The following is a 20,502-nucleotide window of genomic DNA, read 5'->3' on the forward strand; positions in this document are numbered from 1 at the left end:
GCAGTAAGTTTTTGGAGATATATATGTAGATACATATGTGTATATAGTAATAATTGGTAAGTTTTAAAAGCAGAGTGTGAAAACAGACCCACACACGTCTGCTGCGGCTGTTTCCATATGAGTAACATTCACGGGGTTGGGTCTGGGCTCCACCCACCCCGGCCACTAAGGCCCCTACCTTAAAGAGGAGTAACATGTTCAGACTACTTCCATTTGGTTTCCGTCCTGAAGAGCAGAGTCAGTGGAGATTTTTTTCAATACGTGGCAATCCATGTTTAATCCAAGCAAGTCCTCTGTCGGACACGGGGGAAAGCTTGGAGCAGCTGCTCACAGAAGCCACTGCTGTAGCCTGTTCCCTCCCAACTCTGCCATGCAAACCCAATACATCCTTCTTCCAAGTAGTCAGATTTGAGCAAGCAAATGTTTTTAATATTATTTGTACAGCTGGGTTAAAATCACTACAGTGGAGCTGCTGATGAGAAGTAACAGAAAAACAGTCACAATAGAGTATTAGTGGAGTCATTTATCTTTGGCATTTAACAGTCCATTCCATTTAATAAAGTTTGTATAGAGGACTTTTCACCACTGAGGGTATCACAAACAAGATTTAATGTATACAAACCCTCAAATATTTGTTTTTTAACAAAGCTGCTACAGAATAGCATCTTGTTTCACAAGGACAACTTCAGAGTAGAGGCAAGTGCGTTTCAGCCACAGCAGCATGAACAGCATGCAACACATGACATTAAACAGATACAATGTCCACGTTTGAAACATTAAATTAAAACACATTAAACAATCAGTTGAAACACAGGCCATGCTATAAAATGCCCTTTCCAAGTCACCTTAATCACCAATGCCCCCCAATAAATGCTATCTTCTGAGTATTTACTGGTAAAAACTAGTATGACAGTTTCCCCAGTTAATTAAAAAGCTGTAGTTTGGTATTTATTTGTACAATAGAATGTATATAAAATATTACAATAAAAAGTTCATAATCATGTTAGCAATCACCTTCAAATGTTCATAAAATCCTCTTTTGCCTGAAGCTCAAAATCATGTAGGTATTTCTAATTATGTAGCAAATCACTAAGATTCATTCCCCCTACCTGCTTTTGAAATGGCATTCTCTTAATGATTTAGGACTGCCTACCAAAATTCCATATTCATCTGAGCAAGCCTGGCTTAGCTAGTGGCACAGTTATTATAGTCTAAGAGTTCCTTTCTCTCAGGTTTTCCAGGAAACAGTTCCCTTTATAGTATGTGTTCATCTTGATTTTGTGCAATGTTTTTACAGAAGTGCACTAGAGAAATTTCTCTAAAAAGGCATTTTGAAGAGAGTTTTCCTTAACATGTACATGTGACCAAAGTCCTTGGACACTGAAGAACAACTGAATAGAAGTCATTTCCCTTGCTATAAACGGTACAGAATCCTGTAGAAATGGACTACAAAACCACAGTGCTAATAATGCCCAGGTTTTTTTAGACCTTTATGATAGACACAGTAATGTACATAAAGAATGTGTGACACATTAAGCTTTTACAGGTTATTTTTGTCTCTTCATAAAAAATAGATTGTAATATAAAATATTAAAAACAAGCTCTAACTTGTACCACACTGAGATTTTCTATATATGACATCTTAAAAGGAGTATTATATGGTAATATATTAAAATATCACTTTCAAGTAAATTATTCAATTTCATAGACAAGAACATGTCTATAATATGTATTCCAGCACTATGTAATCCCAGTAATCTGAAATATGCAAAATAAAGCCTGTGTAAACTTAAAGAAGTTCACTTCCACATTTCTCAATTTCAATCCTATTCATTTTCTGTATGCAAGATTCCCAATGCCTTAAATGGGGACTAAGTATTGGGGCCCAGTCCAAAGGAATTTGAGGAAAACAGGAGCATTTCTCACAGACTCCATGAAAAAGTGAAATCTAATCACATTTTCAAAACCAACTAATTGCTTGGGTTCTTGCTTTCAGGCCTAAGAATATCTTGTGAAAACCTTACATTCTGTTGGATGAGGGCATGAAAGGGGTACTTGTTCTGTGGTACACTGTAAGGTCAGTCTTAAGTGCTTTTGGGAATAAAGGTTAGAAAGACCTAACTTAAAAATACTTAACACCCACCCATTAAGATCAAAGATCAGTACATACACGTATTAAAGATCTGTATGACCTCCACTGAATAAACAAAATGCTTATAAACATTATATACAGAAATTTACTCCACCACCCCCCCCAAACATCATGTTTCTTAGGTGTTTATTGTTAATCTCAATTACAGTTGAGAAGTTCTGAATGATTCCTACTTGAAGTGGTGAATGCTGCTTCTGTAACTGCTATCCTGCAAACAGCTTATAACACTGGCATTCCTTAATGTAACAGAGGCAAAGTTCTGGCTCCAGTAATTGCAGGAGTACCCGAATTTGGCCTAGGATGAACCTGGGTTTGGTTACTAAAGCAGTTATGCTATACCTTTTTCTTCAAAGTATTTTCAGAAACGTAATTGTTGTCTGGGATGTTACTCTACAAAAATACAATGTTAAGCATAGTGCATTTTATCTACAGTTGCTTTGTCATTTTATAATATGCATTGCTATATGTAAATATATTTGAGTTGAAAAATAACATTGTTCTGATGGTGGCAAAACAGTAAGTACATTGCCAGCTCTTTGCCACTGCGAGTCATAATAAATGTTTGCTACTGAAATTCATAATTTGCTGGCTATTACATGTGACAATCCATTAGACAAATATTTTTCTATTAAAATACATATAGATGACCTTCACATTAATTTCTTTACACTGAATTTCAGAAACAAATCTGTATAGATTTTACAAGACCTTTTTCCATCAACAGTCACTGGAGTAGGCTGTTCTTAGTGACATGACTTCCCCACTGTCTTGGAAGATTAAAAAAAGGGTACATTTTTTAATTGCTAGATGTTTCTGCTTCTGTTTTCTCCACTGCTGCCTCAGGAAAAAGCAGTTTTCTAAGTATGTTTGCATAGAATGGCCCATACACTTTTTTATTGAAGTTTACAATGCTTGCATACTGAGATCCAAGCAACTCCATCTCTGTCTGAATCACAGAAAGGCCTCCTGGCACAGTAGGCATACACTTCTGAGAACTGGGAAGAGTAAGCAAGCTTCTCATGAAGAGCTGGATTCGTTTGTCTGAAATGGAATATAAAGCATGCTCAGAACAAATGTAAACCCAAGATGAAGCCATAGTCACTTTGTAAGCACCCTGCACATCAGCACAGCAAAAAATCCAAAAATGTAAGCAGTAGCTCTTTCCCAAGATTGCGTTGGGATGGCAAACAATACCATAAGCTTCTTAAATTTGGCTACTGCAAGGTGGACACAGCATAAACCCACTGCAACAAGTTACATTTACTAATATGAAGTAGACTCAAAGTAAAAAAAACCAAAACCAAACAAACCCCACTAGGTTTAAACCCAGAACGGACACAAAGGAGACTGAATAGCACTCCTTTTTCTAAATTCTTCTCCAAAATACTAGGCTGCCTAGGCTTGTCTCTACAGGCACTTTTAGAATTATTTCTAGCTGTGACTAACCACGCTCTAAGTAAACAACATTTCCTTAGGTTTAGTTGAGCCAGTATTTTACTGCAGTTAGAGCATGCTTTTAGAAGATAATCAGACAGCCTATTAAGCTTGCTAGAAGTGAATTTATAAATAGACACATACAATATGACAATTATGTAGTATCTTACTAACCAATCAAAGAACAGACAGGATTATTCTTCTCAACAATATGAGCGATTTGACCCATTAAATTACTCTGCATTTCTTCACTAAGAGTGGGAAGACCTCTTTCACTTAGAGACTTGTTCACTGTGCTGCAAATCTGGATACCAATAGCATTCAGAGCCTCCTTCAAATCAAAACTTCTGGAAGAAACAAAAAAGCATTAAATTCTGCAGTTTCTGTAGCATAGCTTGTAAAGTCTCTCACTTGTCTCCTTTCCCTTTTATTTTCAACCTGGTCTCTGCAATGAGAGAATTTTGAAGTTTTCATCTTTTGCTGCAGATTTATGTAAATCTACAGATACAAGAAAATCTCTATGTGGAAGGTAAAAGAAGGACCTAATTGTGATTCAAATGGGAAAAGTAATTTCAAGTGTGCAGCAGTGACACCAGTTCACTTTATCCTTGTGCCTAGGTGTTTTCCTGGGCCACATGCATAGCATTTCACAAGAAAAAGCAGAGTGGAAAACTCTTTTAAAAGAGCGTCACATACATCAGACTTGCTTGTAGTACAAGCAGCCAAAGAAATAGGCAGCCAAGTAACTTGGAACTACCTACAACAAGTTTGAAGCAACTGGCAAGATAATTTAGTGAATGTATTGTCACAGTCTTTCCAGCACTGGAGTGTATGAATGAAGTTTACTGGTAGGCTCCAAAATCTGCACACTGATATTGAGATGAGATTTTATTAAAATCTAGCTTTGAAAACACATCTCTAACATATAGTGGCCTTGTATTATAAAGGGAATATATAGATTAAAATTTGGTATCTTCCTGTTGCAGTGGGGATCCTGCAACACGCATATATCAAACCAGGAGTCCCGTGGAAAGGAAATATATATGGACAGACAGATTCTTGCTAGATGTTTCAGAGATGTTTATTTCTCCAGCCGCATGGCCGGGGCTCTGCTCAGGAACTGTTCCAGTCACGGGACCAAGGGTCCTTCTGCCCGCGCAGGGAACACAAACCAACCCATGGGAACGAGGCTGAGCAGGGGCAGGGAAACCCCGTGTCTGTGCCCTCAGGGCCCCTCTGCCAGGGCTACACAGCGGGGGGAGGAGACCCCAACACCTTCCTATTAGTAACAAGCACTGTCTATGACACTAGAATTGCTTCCAACTGTTTCCTCTCAAGAAAAATAAGGGTAAAAAAAAAGTAAAAAAAAAGGCCTTACTTCTTGTTCATGCCTTCAAGAAGAGGAAGGGAGATCCTTTTCAGATGGTCAGCAAAATCAGGCAAATCTACAATTGCTGCACCCACCATGTTGTTTGTTATGAGAGAAACACAAGCTATGATTTTTAATTGATTGAGCTTTTCTCTCAACTCCTGAAGACGAACTTCATCTGTTATTAGAGTCTAGAATTGAAACAATAATACTAGTTTAGGAATAAGGAAGGAGAGATACAGGAAAAGGACAGGTCTAGGATATAGTTATGAAGCATTACTATTTGTAATCACAAATACACAAAGCCAGAACAGACAGCAACTGAAATACCCTAAATATGTATAGCATCAAGTGGCATTACGGTACAAGTTACAGAAGTAAGCCTGCGGTGGGAAGGAAAGCAATGAGGAAACTGAGGACATTGCATCTCACTCCTCATCACTGCTGACAAATCTGCAACCAACAATTCAGCCCATGACATGGAATGCTCAGAGGACCCAGAGAACATTGTAATGACCAGATTACAGACAGAATAGTCTTCTGGATTTGGCTGTCTTTTGAAAAAATTCCAAGATTTGTAACTGATGGATAATGATGAACAATTGTGTTTGACAACCACCAGTTCAACCAACAGAGCAGGTTCTGCAAGTGATACATAACCCGCTCCAGGCAAAAAGCCAGCTGATCATACGAAGAACGTAAGTAACTCCCACAGCAAAATGTAGCTGGAGTTAATTTTAGGTTAGAAAGAGTTCATCCTGAGCAGCACAGCGGCATTAACATCCAACAATTTCATAATACTAGATCCACCAGAGGATACCTGTGCGTGGTTCTTATTCAAAACTGTTCGCAGAAAGCTAAGACAGTGGTTTCCCTTCTGTCCACTGACTGAGAATACCAAGAGCCATCCCCATGTATTTAGCAAATTCTCTGCCAGGCCACCCTATGTGTAGCTAAGGCCCTCCCTGGAAATGCAAATTTTAGCCCTGACCGATGGCAAATTTCACAGTGGCTTTATGGAAAGTTGCAGAGGTCGGTAATCAGGAGGTGGAGGGAAAATATGAACGCTGATTCTTGAAGGAATAGTTTACATGCACTGAGAAAGGCTAAATACCTACTTTAGAGGCCTTCAAGCTTTTACTGATTCTGTTCTAAAGAGTGATCCCACCCATTCCTGCTGCTGTTAGGGAAACAGGATGCTACAATCAGTTCTTTTAAAGATACAGAAAGCCAAGTACTGTCAGTACAAGGCCCAGCCTTTGACCACAGCCAAGGCTGCTCTTAGGGTGGAGCTGGTGAGCTATGATTGGAAAGAGGGAAAACGACCTTTACCTTGTTCTTTTCTGGTTGTTGACTTGCCCATCTCGAATTTCAGAAGCTGGACTAGAATATAATCTCCAAATTTCAAATTTACTGTGCAGTAATTTATGGAGTGCAAGAGAATATTCACTTACTGTCATCAATAGCAGGATTAGTATATCACACCAATGATTTCATATAGCTGGTAATCTGAAGACACCAAAATGTAACTTCTTACCTCTGGAATTGTTTTGCAATAATCCCATTGTAACAGTTTCAAGTAGCCATTGTTTAGCACCAGTGTAGGACTAATAATTGGTTTCGAACTACTATCAGCACCAGGGGATGATGAAGACTCATCAGAAACAGATGACAATTCATCTTCTATCGATTCCTTTATCCATTCTGTTGTGAGATTCAGGGCACCTAAGCATTGCAAATAGCACAGATTTACTGCATGCCTTCATCAAAATAAGCACTACCTTGAGAAAAAGGTTGTATACCTAAGAGAATTCAACCTCTGAAGACTTAAACATAATGGACAGCTGAGTCTGACACTTTAATTCCCTCATTCACTTTCTTCCACTGATCACCTTGAAATTCTACCTAGTTTGTACAAACCCAGCCACAAATTGTTAGACTTCAGACAAGATTTTTAGGTAATAAAAGCCTCAAAGTTTGAGTTCCCAAAGAATTGTTTTCCCTTTTTCAGAGAGACCACTCATCAGCTGGGGCATAAGACTGAAAAGTAGAGGTGAAGGAAGATTAAAACATTTGATTTGTTGTAGTAGAGGTTTTCTCAGGCTCCATATATGAACACTCAGGCCCCATCAGTGGTTCAGGGCTCCCATTTTAGAAGCCCCTGCTCTAGATGTTAGCAAGCTTACTTATTCTTTTTAGAGGATGTATTTCTGAAGACTGTTTAACCACATTAAACAAAAATCTGTTCTAGTGCATCAAGTTGACTTTGCACCATCTAAGAAATTTTTTTCAGAGCCTGCCTTTTGTTTATTAAAACATTGATCTTACCACTTCTACCTTTCAGGCACACTAACTGTTTTTACATGTTTACTTCACACTAACAACAGAACTGTTGCACACACAAGAGAGAAAAGTCTCATCTTACGTAGGGCTTCTGCATCCAGACAGCAAGAGTCACCACTTGTTTGTCTTTCAGACACCAACCAATTTGGTAAATGTAAGTTTGTCTGAAAATGCCCCAGACAGACAAACTAGACAGCAAGTTAAGCAATCATCCAGTGATAGCTTGCTTGTCAAAAAACTTTTCCATTCTTTAGATACAGACAAGAAATTGAAGTTTTCCTCTAAGTTAACTGCAACTTACAGATTTTTCAAAGCACACATTTAAATAGCCTTTTTTAAAAGAGAAGTTTAAATTAAAAATAGCATGGTACATACCTGGTGTTTCTTCAAGAATTTCCTGGAATTTTGTTCTTTCGTAGTCCACCAAGTTATGCCAGAGGTATGGTCTAAGGCTTTTAATTGTGTAATTTGCCATATCCACTTTCATCAGGTCCAAAACATGGAATATTTGTCTGAAAAGAGAAATTTAAAATTTTCCAGTTTAATTTATTCTATTGATTTTCACCAGCACATGTGAAGTACATGTACATTATCACTTTAATTTCAATTCTGGGAGAAGTGAACTCCTTCACTGGTATCTCAGAGTAACAGATATGTTACCTATCATCTGGAATTCTTGAAGGTGTTTATAAGGCTTGGTCTAAGTTAGGAAGAACAGGACTAAGGTAGCATCACTAAATGCTACAGCCCTGTAACAGTAAATTTTTCACGAACTACATGAATTGGTACATTTCAGCCTAAATGAACAGATTTTAACTTTTTGGTCACTGATTGCATTAAGAGAAACAATCCTTCTGACCTAGTTGCTTTGATCCCTGCGTATGAACGAACAGTAGAACAACTACCATTTACTATTAATACTTCAGTGTACCTAAGGAGCACTGTTTTCTGCCCTGTTGTGCAGATGTTTTGCTCAAGTTCAAGTAATAAGATCTTAACTAAAGTGCTTTTAAATCCAAAGTTCGGCCTTCCAGAAGAAGAATGCAATTAACTATTCAAGAGGGAACAGTACAAGTCTGCTGCTTACACTTTGTAAGAATGAACAAGACAGAAAAAGGTTTCTGAAACAGATTGTTGCAAAAGTTGTTGTCTTAGATATTCAGAGCTGCCTGGTTCCATCTAGGTATCCTACCCATTTCATTACAAAGTAAGATACACAATCTGGCCAGTGTGTCAGAGCTCTTTCCCTTTAATGCTTCAGTAAGGTTTCCTATAGTTTGAGAACAGGTGTTATGCAAACTGACACAATTTTAGACTTCCTTTCCTTTACCACTCCCCCTCTTCTACTGCTCAATACACTTTCAGAGGAGAGTTTTTTTTCTCTAAAAACCACACTCAAATACCAACCTCAGTAACTCTACAATATTGTCAGTTGCTTTTAACTGTTTTATATCATTGTCTCTTATTGGAGCACATAACTTTCCCATAGTGTTGATGATATAGTTAGCTAGCCCAGGAATATCAACAGCATTGTGTTCTGCCTGCTGCCTTATAAGATCCGTATCTAGAACTTCGCAGATTTGATTGTGAATCCTGTTTGCTCCAGGAGTCAGGAAGGAAAGAAGAATCTAAATTAGAGAGGGGGAAAAAAAGGAAAAGCTTATCAATAAAAACCAAACCACTTAGTAAACACACTTGAGTGAATTGTCATGTATATAGCTGACAGATTATAACCAGACATTTTAAGACTGAACATTATCAAAGGTAGTGGGAAAAAAAGGACTGTTTGAAAAAAACCCAAACCAGTACAGTTCTGCAAAAATGCTCAAAGCCATTTGTAAAACAAAAAGCAAGTCAACAACTAGACTCCTTCAAAAGGGAAGCTACCCTGTAAAACAAACATTTACTAACTTAAAGTTCTGAAAGACTTACTATTGTGCCAGGATTGAAGGTTTGTATGCTCACCTGTGCAATAATCAAACAATGAAGTCTAAGTAGGCAGGTGCAGTCATGTTTATACTCCTGTTCATGCCCTAAGCTCACACTGTGGTTCTGTAAACAGGCTAGTAGAGATGTGAAGCGTTGGGAAAAGAGATTACTTTCAACTCATCACTATGCAGCTGAGTGAACATGCCACTGCGTGTTTGTGGCCATATTACTGGTTAATATAAATATACTACAAACAGACATCTATTTTCAGTTCTGAATAATCATGGCTTCATATTATAAAAGGAAGAACTAGAAGGTGTTGGCTCAACTAAGTTAAGCAGACCCTTCAGTGAACTAAGGGACTCTCAGAGCTAAGCTGACAAAACAATACAGAGAAGGAAGAACATTACCTCCCTAATTTCCTCAAAGAGCTTGATAGCATGTTCATATTCTGGAGGATCTTCATTCAGTTCAGATTCCAAATGATCCCAAAATGCCTTGTGTACAATTTGTTTCACTGTGCCTGCAAAGCTGTGGGGTAAGTCAATTAGATACAAAAAAGACTCCCAACTGGCTTTCATCCTTGTAACCACTTTAGATGAGACTGATCACTTGTTGGGAAACACACCTCCCCATATATTATGCCCTGCAACCACATCTTTCTTTGGTGCTGGATCATCCGCTCCCAAAACACGGTCTAGACTGCTCCATTCATTTCTCCTCTCTTTCCAACACCAGTGCTGTTTTTTGCAAAATTCAGACTCTTACCTGTTTTGTGGGTAGTCTTCATGTTTTATGCAAAAATTTGCATTTACAGCAATTTCATGAGCTAGAGTCCAGTTTGACAGATTTCTTGTAGCTGCCATCAGTTCATCAAATGTGATAGCCTTGGGAGGGCTTGCTGCTGGAACAAACAAGATCAATTAAAGCCAAATATCTATAGCTGATAAGTGCAATTGAAAATACTACCCTAGAAAATTTACTGCTTGCTAATTGGACTCTAGTACTCTGAAAGAAACAACCCAAGATTACCAAGTCTTTATATCTTCTTAAAACACTAACTCAGGAAACTCCCAGCTTATCAGGGGTGTGTGTGTTTGTGGGGAAATACCACACAAGCCTCAAAACAGTTTGAGGAGCATTTTCGTATTTCTGCATCTGAACGAAGATATCTTTTTTCCTTTCAAACAGGATCTTGCATTCCACAGATTTCCTACTAAATGTTCTGTCAAAGCCATCCAACCAGAAGCATGAGCAGTAAGAGATACCAGATGTCCATTATAATTCCGAGCACATGATGGCTATATTGCCTGTTGAGAAGGTTCTGAAGCTACTGACTTGAAAACCCCCCCACTCATGATCAGCAGATCTTTCATCTGCTGTGGAATGTAAGTTATACTCATTTTTCTATGAGTTAGTAGTAACAATAAAACAAACTCTACATTGGAAAACAAAAGCAAATTCCCAAAGTTTCTAAATCCTCAAATTCTATCATTTAATTTAGTATTTGGAAGACTGGTAACAAAGAAAGACAAAGAGCCAGCTGCCAACTGCAGCTCCACTAACAAGCTTATTTTAATGTAGGACTTCATTTGCATAGATGTAAGAAGTATGCACAGTCTGCAAATGCTTACAGACACACACGAACCACATTTTAACCAAGGTTTTATTTATCATTGTTCAAATTATCTTCCTTGTGCAAATGTGTGTTTTTTGTTTGATTCTAATATTTATGAAAGAAAAATGTGAATTCAAGATTAATTATATGTAACTTGATATAGTATTACAAATCTGTAAGTTACAGAATTAATTATTTTTAAGTGCAGGGATCAAACAGAAGAAATCCACCCTTTGCACAAAAGCATATCTGGTTGAGTGGGAAGCTGCTACCAATGCCAAGGTTAGGAAGACCATGGTGACACACTTTTCTTACGCTTTCTGAAGGGAAGGAGTGCACAGGGAGACCCCCATGGATACAGCTGCTGCTGGTGTTCCACACACAGGAGATGCACTGCTTCACAGCAGAGTGATCTCTCTTAATACTCTTAAACAGATTCAGAATCCCAGGTTCTACCCATGACAGCAAAGAGAAACAAGGTAAGTTAGCCTTACTGGGCCATGCACAATGCAGGTAAGGCTGAAATAGGCTTACAGGCTGGGGAGCTGGGCTTGCTTGAAGAATCACTGTTAAAGCTCTGCCTGGAATATTCCAAGTCACTGGAAGAAGCTGTGCTTTCCGAGAGGCGTGAAGAATCTGAGTCACTGTTCTGGTCATCATTGAGAGGCATTCTGATTCCCTTTACCTTGTTTACACAGTAAACAAGACCTGGAAAGGCAAACATAATTCCCATAAAACCAGCACTTACATCTTTTGTTTGTTTCTCAAAAGTCAGCTACTGATCATCATGTTGTGAATGAAGACCAAGTAGTTGCCTTTCCTAAAGGGAAAAGCAAAGGAAAGGATCTGGCTTGACATGCAGAATCATATCATTATCAACAAACTATACCTTTTCTGTAAGAAAGCTTTGTACCTTCAGCTGTTTCATACCTTAATGATTATGTTGGAAACAGTCACTAAATTGGTTATAGTTTAAAAAATGAAAGACTACCCACATGAACCCCTGAAGCTGCTTGTTGCAAGAATTTTGGTCGTTTTCAACATCCATAAAGGCATCTCATGATGTTACCATCCCCCACCCAACTTCACCAAGCAGCGGTGTTTAGCAATGAGTTTCCTTCCACAAACAGGCTGCACCAAGTGTAATGACTGTGAAGCAAACACAGAAGTTGCAGGGGCAGAACAGGCAAGTAATTCAGAATATTACATTTCTGACAGGGTGTAGCTGACAGTCTGGCCTGCTGCTTTAGCTGGGTTTGTGCTCAGAATCAGATCAATGGCACAGACCCAAAAACTACTCCTCCTAGGGGTGAAGGTGGATAGGTTTTCTGGTTTGAGTCGAAGGGCAACTCTGAGCCTCCAAGATTCTATTTAGTACAGACAACAACCTCCACTGAGAAGTGCTGTGCTTCATAGTGTTTCTATGTAAAGAAACTGCCTCCCAGGCAGATAATCTGCAATGGCAGAAAACGCGGACAGCTGCACAGTGTGATACAGATGATTAACAACTGCATGACAGGAAGTGAAAAATATGTGCATAATAGTATTAAAACGAGAAGCTGGAAGTCAGCTACAATTACTACCAAAGGAATTTGGCCCAGATACCAAAAGTAGCTGTCTATCTCTGATTATGGCCATGAAGAGACATAGCCAGCAATGGTTTCCATCAGCAAATTTAACTAATACAACTTCATTTACGATTAAGCCACACCAACCTCAGTAGGCAGGGAATACCACACTTTGCAACTGCTGAACTTGGAAAAAAGCCACTTTTGGCAATAAAAGGATGATCTTTGTCTGTACGTATGTAAATCAACATATCATGGGGTCCTGGGATAGACTAAAAGTAGTGAAAATGAAGATTTCTTTATGCTGGCACCTAGTTACAGCTTAAAGCATTTGATTTTTGGGTACCAACTCATCCTGAATAGGCCTTTATAACTTGATGAGCCACTACACCAATGAGCACTCCCCTGTTAATTGAGATGATTAACATTTCTTAAGTGTATGTTTACTCTTCCTCCTCTCCTAAGAGGAAAGAGGATGCACTTGAGCACCTTATTATTTATGTCATACTTTATGCTGGGGTTTTTTTGTGAAAAGAATTGGTCATATTAGCAAGAACACAGCTAACAGTTTATCACTTTACTGGAGAAGCCAGTAACAGACACCTGACTAGACCATAGAAGTCATGCATTCAAGACTTGCAGCATTACCTGTGATCCTGAGCATCGTAACTCTATTTGAACAGCAATTTTATAACTTCTAACAAGCAAATATTTAAAACAGTATTGACTAAGCAAGACAGAGTTGCAAGAGAACCTAAAAAACCCAAAACACAGAGATATTTTGGCTTGGAAATTGTATTTAAGTTACAATTAGAAATGAGTCACTAGTTAATGCTAGAGAAGAGACAAACTATTTCTTCAATTAAAATCTGTGTTACAGATCTCAAAGTTAATGCTGATTAGAAACTAGTTGTGACCAACAAGTTGTAGAACATACTCGAGGTTCTTCATGTTGAACTGCTCACTTAAATACAGTAACACTGTACAGAGCCCGCGAAGTTTTTATTACCCTCCAACTAATTTTTTTGATCAGTATCAGAACACTGTATTTCCAGGCTTTAATCTTGTGTAACACCTCTTTATTTACATACAAATAACTAACCTCCAAAAGATTAATGTTGCAGCATGTGGTCCATCGAAGGATTTGACTAACGTCGTTAGCAGTGTAGTGGCCCAGAGCCTTGCAAATTGCTTGCTGAGTAGGAGCACTTCAAGGTGTGTCTACTACTGCGGTTCAGGTGTTAAGAACATGGAAGAAGGTAAATGACCATTAAAAACCCCAATATTCTCACACAATTTACACATCATTTTATGAACTTCCTCTTACCTCAAGGTATGATAATGTTAATAAATATTCAGGTTTGCAAGGTGCTCCTGAGAGAAGCACTAAACCAGCCATGAAGGCAAGCCAGCACCGCCATTTTCCACCCCAATCTTGACTTTCAAGAAGATCAAGGGGTTAAGGTAGAATTAAAAGTCTATATACATCGAGTCCTTAAGTGCTAGTCCCAGCAAAGGATCTTTTGGCAACAAATACTTGCATTTCAAAGACGCCCATGACATTTTGATGTATCAAGACCACACCTGCTCCTACAATACAGGCACACATACAGACAGCAGAGCTGTCAGTAGAGTGCTTCAGAAGGCTTCATCTAGGCAAGAAGTTTCAACATTGCAACAGGAGATGACACACAAAAAACCACTGCAATCTTTTGCCACACTAAATACATTTCCTAGTAGAATGCTTCAAACACAATGGGAAGCAAGAATGGGTGTACTCTGCGGATTCAGAACATTATTGCTAAATTCTAAGTTTAAAAGATAAACACATCAAACTAAACAAACATGAATATACAAGCAGAACCTGCAGGTGCCATCTAAAACACTTAGGCAAAAGCACAGTCATTGAGCATATGAAAGGTAAGAACAAACCAAAAATGGCATTTCTAATTAGTTACAATAGACAACCGAGTCACTTAGTCCTTGCTTTATGGCATACACTGGAAGAGCTGATTTTCCTTACACTTGTGTAGACAGCACAGAAGTTCCCATTAATAACTAATGGCCAAGTTCATACAGAACTTTAAATTAGTATAACGGCCACATAAAAATATTTCAAAAAGCCCTTTAGCCTTGCAAGAACTCTTTGTAACTCACCATCTTGGATAAACAATATCATCTTGTTATTTTTTTATTTGCTCATTACTTATTACATATTAGTCTTTTGTTTTAATACACAGATTAATATCCAAACTGTTCTATTAAAGGGTCAGCCTGGGGTTACAACCGGCTTTACTCTGCTTCATTAAAGACTACCCACGTTTACATTTATATTAGGTTGGACACCATCACAGAGGGCTTCATCCCACCATTTACCTTCTTTCAATCAGTACTATTTGTAGGGTTTTTTAAGGATAAACTCTATGGGAGACCAAGCTAAAAGTATCTTCTAAATGTACCATCCCCAAGATTCTAGCTAATTTAACAATGAGGAAATAAATTCTCATGTTTCTGCTATTTAGACAGTTGGGGGTTATTCTTCTTAGTAAAAAGAAAATAAATACAAAACTGTAGATGCTTAGAGGCATCTTGCTCTTAATCGATTACCACAACACCCAACTCAATTCTTCATTTAGAACTTATCAAGACTGCAAGATCAGGTTAGTTTTAGAAGACACAAACACACTTTCCATTTCTGAAGATTTGCTTTAGAAGTTATTTTACGAAGCACCTGAGGGGGAGGAGAGAGTAAGACAGTTTCAGTTTGTTGGGTTTTTTTCTTTAGATACCATCTTCAAGGAAAGGTTTTCCACAGCCCTGGAAGTGTGCATGGACACAGAGACTTATGAGTGCTCTGTCCAGTTTTACCACTATGAAGGTCTTAACTTTGTTTATTCTGCTGGGCTTACATTCTTACTATCTTCAAGCTGGCACCGACTGAATCTCATTTGGTCTCGAGTTTCGCTTTCAGTGACTCCACCTCTGCCAGCACTCACAACACGAGAACAGAAAAGAGCCTTTGTTAAAGAGTTACTTGCATTTCCTCCCGCCTCATTTTTCACAGCTTACAGTCGACGTTTCTCCCCTTTAGCTTGCTAGTTGCACGGCTGTTCCCTTTGAACAGACACTTCTCTTGGTGAGGGCTGAAACAGTGTATCGGCCAGAGTGAGATGCGGCCGAGTGCCCGCAGCGCTGCCGCGGCAGTGACCCCCGCCCGGACAGGTCGGTGATGGGACGAGGCGCTGCGGCCCCCGAAGCGAGCCCGGGGCCGCCCTGCCCGCTCCCCTCCCCCGCGGGGGGAGCGACACCGAGGGGAGCCGGCGGCTCCTCCTCTTCCTCCATCTGTTTCGCTGCCTGTCTCCTCCTCCGGCCCCATGTTTTGAACAGTTAGCAAAGGCAGGAGTTTGGCACTCGCCGACCAAAACAAACACCGTTTCCAAGGACGGGCCCGGGGGGAGGGAGGCCGGGGGAGAAGCAAGAAGGGAACGTTCCCTGTCAGCCCCAGAGAAGGCGAGCCCGGGCACCCGCCCCTCAGCGCCCCGGCCCCCATTCGCCGGGGAGGTGTCGGGGTGCCCCTACCCTGCTGACCGGGGCTGCAGCGGGGGGACCCTGAGGCTGCGCCCGTCGAGGCGGATCGTCCCGGCGGACACTAAGGGATGGCAAAAGCCCAGGAGAAACAGGGCAAGGGGAGCACTACGGACCCACCGCAGGAACTGCGAAACCCACCTGCTGCAGTAGGTGCCCCACCGGGGCAGCAGATTGACGGGCCAGTCCGCCACCTCCCTGTCACCCGCACCACACAGGACGGTGGCAGCCCCCGAGACAGCGCTGACCCGGACTCACCCCGCGGCTCATCGCCCGTGCGTGCCCGGACACCCCGCCGCGTGTCACCACCGCGGGCCGGTCGGCGCAGCCCTGCCCTGCTGTCCCCAGCCGGTCACTCACCGCTGCCCCTCGCCGTCCTGCACAGCGCTCGCCAGGGCCGCACACAGATTTCCCCCCCCAGGCTTTAAAGACCCAGCCCGGACTATTAGTGTCTTCCTCGGGCACGTCCATCTCTGACGGTGGAGGGGGGGAGGGCCATCATCTTCTCCTGCCTACCAGCAGCAAGTTATCCGAGGCGCTTGGGCCAGCCTCCGCTTATCGCCGTAGAAGCTGCACACATCTTCTCATTCTGCCTGCTACCGAGCACTAAGAGTTGAGAAATATGTGGCGACACGGGGAGACGCTCCGGCGGACTCCCCCGCGCTGGCAATGAGCCGTGCCGGCGTGCGGGGGGTAGGCCGGGGGACGGGCTGGGTGGTGTTTACGGAAGGGCCCCGTCCGTCCGGGCTGGCACCGCCCCCGCCCCGCCCCCGGGCCGCCTCAGGGACGGGAACACCGGCCCCGCGGAGCCGGGGAGTGGATGGGAGATGCTTGTGCACCGCAGGGCACGGGGTAGCGCCTCAGGTCATGTGTGCCCGCCTTTGTGCACTGCGCTGCAAAGGGAGCTTTAAATATGTTCCTGCCTTGGTTCCCTTACTCTCTCGATGGGGGTAGTGAGGCGCCCTTCCACGCATCATCTTGGCCCCCCACTGCCACCCCTGCCACCTCAGCTTCAGGGAAGCCACGGGATCGTGCCGAGTTTAGTCACCCGTCTCGCTCATGGCTGTGGTGTCCGGAGGCCGGCTGAGCGCCCACTGAGGAACGCAGCATAGGGCAGTGCAGCACTATCATTATAAATGTTTTGCTTATTGCTGTATTGAGCTCATGCACAGGGCAGCTTCACGCACCCACTGGGCCAGCAGTACGTGTCAGGGCCATCACCTCTTCCTGTCACAGGAGCTACGTGCCATCACTGCCTCAGCCACCAGGAAGCACGGAGGGCGAAACACCGGCAGTCATCTCTGAGACAAGAGCTCACTAACGCCAGCTTTGCCGGTCGTGCAGACAGCTCTCCTTCCTGCAGATAACCTTTAGCACACGTGGTGAACTACCCAGAAGAGGTGTTGTATTCGGGTAGACCAAAGCCCACTGTAGGTCCCGTTAACCTCTGCTACAAAATCAAGGGCTCGAAGCAGGGAACGGAGTTTGGCTAGGCAAGTGCCAAGTGCCCGGCTGGAGAGCAAGTGCTTGCTTGCAGGGATACAAAGCACCTGTCAGCCCTGCCGCTCTGAGCCCGGCCTTCAGAGACGTTAAATGGGATTAAGTCCAACAGCCTAATCCAATAGCTTCTATAAAGAAGACAATGTTTTAAATAACTCTATTTGTACCTCTTTGTCCCACTTTGTGCATGTCACATGGCAATCACAGTCTGAATGAGGCTCAAAAGTGCTTTGGAGAAGACTGTGATGATATGCAGATGGGCTGCTTTATACAGAACTGTTATCACTTCCAAGGACATTATTTATTATTATTTTTACATCCATTTTTGCTTAGATGCCATCTGAAATATGGGGAAAACATAAATTCTTGCTGTAATGGCTGCTGGTGCTTTTTATTATTAACCAGCTAAAACTGCACAAAGAGTACTTGCAGAAACACCAAGGCTAGTGACTCAGGGTCCATTTTGTGTCTGTGTGGACTGTCAATTGTGGAAACCCGTGCTGCTCAGTGGCCTGGCTTTCACAGGGAGGGAAAGAGGTGCCTCAGCCTCACCAAGTAAAGTCGCTTCTAAATACTGATATGAAAGATGACTTCAGGGGGAAAGTATCTCAGGGATATCACCTAAATCATGGAGTAAGAGATGGGATTCCAGAAAGGGATGGCTTTAAAACAATTTTTTTTCAGCTATAGCAGTGTCCTTCTCTCACAAGCACACCAGCTGTTTCGGAGTCCATTCTTAAGTGCATGGCTTGCTCTATCTATCTACCTTATCAGAGATGTACATCTGTATGTATAGCTGAAGCACCAAGGACATGCTTTGAGATTCTGGTCCAAAAGCCAAGAATAAGTTAGACTGAGTACTGCAGTACTCAGCACTTAACCTCCTTTTTGGTTTCAATTCTTTCCTGATCCAGAGGCACTGAAGCTATAGGCCACTATATGGATCTTGAAGTAGATTACCTACTGGAGAGATTTTCTCCACTGAGAAATGCCACTCATTTCTCATTTCCTGGATGTCCCCAATGTCACCCAGAAAAATAGTTGTACAGCCTTTAAATTTGTTCTGCTCAATTAAGAAGATCAATGTCCTTGTGTCTTTTATAACACGTGCATGTATGTCCTGGATTTGGCTGGGATAGAGTTAACTTTTTTCCTAGTAGCTGGTGGATGTCAAAAGCTGGTGGATTTGGGCTGAAAACTGTTGATAACACAGGGATGCTTTAGTTACTGGTGAGTGGTTCTTATGCTGAGTCAAGGCCTTTTCTGCCTCTCACCCCACCTCAGCAGACAGGAGGAAGGTGCACAAGAAGCTGGGAGAGGACACAGCCAGGAGAGCTGACCCCACTGACCTGAGGAATATTCCATACCATATGGTGTCATGGTCAGCAAAAAAACTGCTGGAAGGTTGGTGTTGGGGCACAGCTTGGGGACTGGCTGGCCATCAGTCAGTTGCTGGTGAGCAATTGTTTTCATTTGCATCACTTGTCTTTTTTGGGTTTTATTTACCTCTCTTTGTTATTTTCATTTTTATTACAATTTAATATTATTTTAATTTGTTTCAATTATTAAACTGCTTTTATCTCAAAACCACAAGTTTCAATTATTAAACTGCTTTTATCTCAAGCCCACAAGTTTTCTCACTTTTACCCTTCTGATTCTCTCCCTTATCCCACTGGGGACATGGCGGGTGAGAGAGAGCAGCTGTGTGGTGCTTAGTTCCTGGATGGAGTTCAACCACAACAAAGGTACACATTTGGAATTTTGACTAGTGTCTCAAGTCGACTTTAACTCTTGGCCTTTCACTACAGAAGCACTGTTAACTGAAATGAAGGACTAGTTCGTGCTCAGTCTTTGCAGCAGGTTGGTTCGTAACCTTCCTTACTGTTACCAGGAAAACTGGGAAAGACAGTAAAGCCTACAACTGATGCTCTGCTTTATCCAGCCAGGCAGCTACTGAGTGGATGTGTAGCTGCATTTGACCCTGCCGGTCAGAAATGTCCCAGTACATGGCTAACTCATGGTTAGTGTGGGAGGAGAGAGAAAGGGAAAGGCATGCTATAGTTTATGCCAGGCCCCAAGACAACTAAGTTGAGAACATGGGAGTCACAAGACATTTTTCCCTAATCCTAATAACTGAGCCAGGCAGACTGGCTTTAGCTAACAGATGGATGTTAAGACTCTGGGTTGACTGAGATCATCAGGCCCAGATTTGATAATAGGCTCAAGGGCAAGACAAAAAGACTACAAGGCAGGTGTAAGGACGCTTTCTCAGCTTGTTCTTCTGTGGAGTTTCCTGTATTCCAAGGAAAAATAAGTCTTGTGAGAGGCAAACTGGGTTGCTACTTCTCCCCACTGAAGTATTTGTCTTCAAATTCACACAAAGGCAAAGCAGAATATTGACACTTCTGAGAGAAAATGGTACATCAGTAGCTTCCCCAACCACACCAGTCTGGAATGTCTAGTGATTTTACCACCTCAGCAAATTCCTAATGCACACTCCCCTCAGCACTAGTAATTGGTCTTTCTGTACAAAGGAAATAAAGAGTTTGACCCACTGTGTCAAATACAAAAAAACCCTATTTGTAGAATGGTACTCTTGGTCAGAAATAGCTTGAATTGCTTCCATGGTGAGAAAAAGCTTTAGGTAGTACATTGCTAACATTTTCATTGTCACTACCAAGCAAAAGAAGGAGAAATAGTATGACAGTTACCTATGCTGCCTTACTCCCTGAAACAGATTTACATCCCTTGATACTTAACATTGATGATCCTCTTGACTGTTCTCTCTGGTGAAGTCCATATGGCTCAGCTCTTATAGTAAACTCTGAAATAAACAGCTTCAGAGCTAAAATCCTGGGTCTTAGGGTACTGCTACAAATCCTAGCCTTTCTAGGCCCTTTCTAAATAGAAATCTGATACCTCCTTCTCATAAAGTGTGAGAAAACTAGGGCTGTGGCTAGATCTTCACTGTGGAAACTGCTATTTTAGCTTTCCCAGGGTGTTT

The 20,502-nt window shown here is 41.6% G+C and overlaps 1 protein-coding gene across 10 annotated transcripts; it reads right to left on the reverse strand.

The window, feature by feature from the left end:
- Window positions 1-402: 402 nt before the first annotated feature.
- TCP11L2 (t-complex 11 like 2) lies at window positions 403-16,703 on the reverse strand. Of its 10 annotated transcripts, none has more exons than XM_039570976.1 (11): window positions 16,359-16,703; window positions 13,516-13,640; window positions 11,380-11,553; window positions 9,996-10,131; window positions 9,638-9,758; window positions 8,706-8,926; window positions 7,674-7,810; window positions 6,493-6,680; window positions 4,965-5,146; window positions 3,761-3,930; window positions 403-3,193 (listed from the first exon to the last, which is right to left on the reverse strand). In XM_039570976.1, the coding sequence occupies exons 3-11, from the start codon at window positions 11,513-11,515 to the stop codon at window positions 2,949-2,951; spliced, it is 1,536 nt and encodes a 511-aa protein (XP_039426910.1). In that variant the 5' UTR covers window positions 11,516-11,553; window positions 13,516-13,640; window positions 16,359-16,703; the 3' UTR covers window positions 403-2,948. The 10 variants fall into 10 exon arrangements, with proteins under 10 accessions (XP_039426910.1, XP_039426902.1, XP_039426901.1 ...); XM_039570968.1 differs by having other exon boundaries at window positions 3,761-3,933; window positions 13,516-13,637; window positions 16,359-16,701; XM_039570967.1 differs by having other exon boundaries at window positions 3,761-3,933; window positions 16,359-16,701.
- Window positions 16,704-20,502: the final 3,799 nt, after the last annotated feature.

The sequence above is a fragment of the Corvus cornix genome, chromosome 1A (assembly GCF_000738735.6).
Source record: "Corvus cornix cornix isolate S_Up_H32 chromosome 1A, ASM73873v5, whole genome shotgun sequence".
NCBI classification, from domain to species: domain Eukaryota; kingdom Metazoa; phylum Chordata; class Aves; order Passeriformes; family Corvidae; genus Corvus; species Corvus cornix.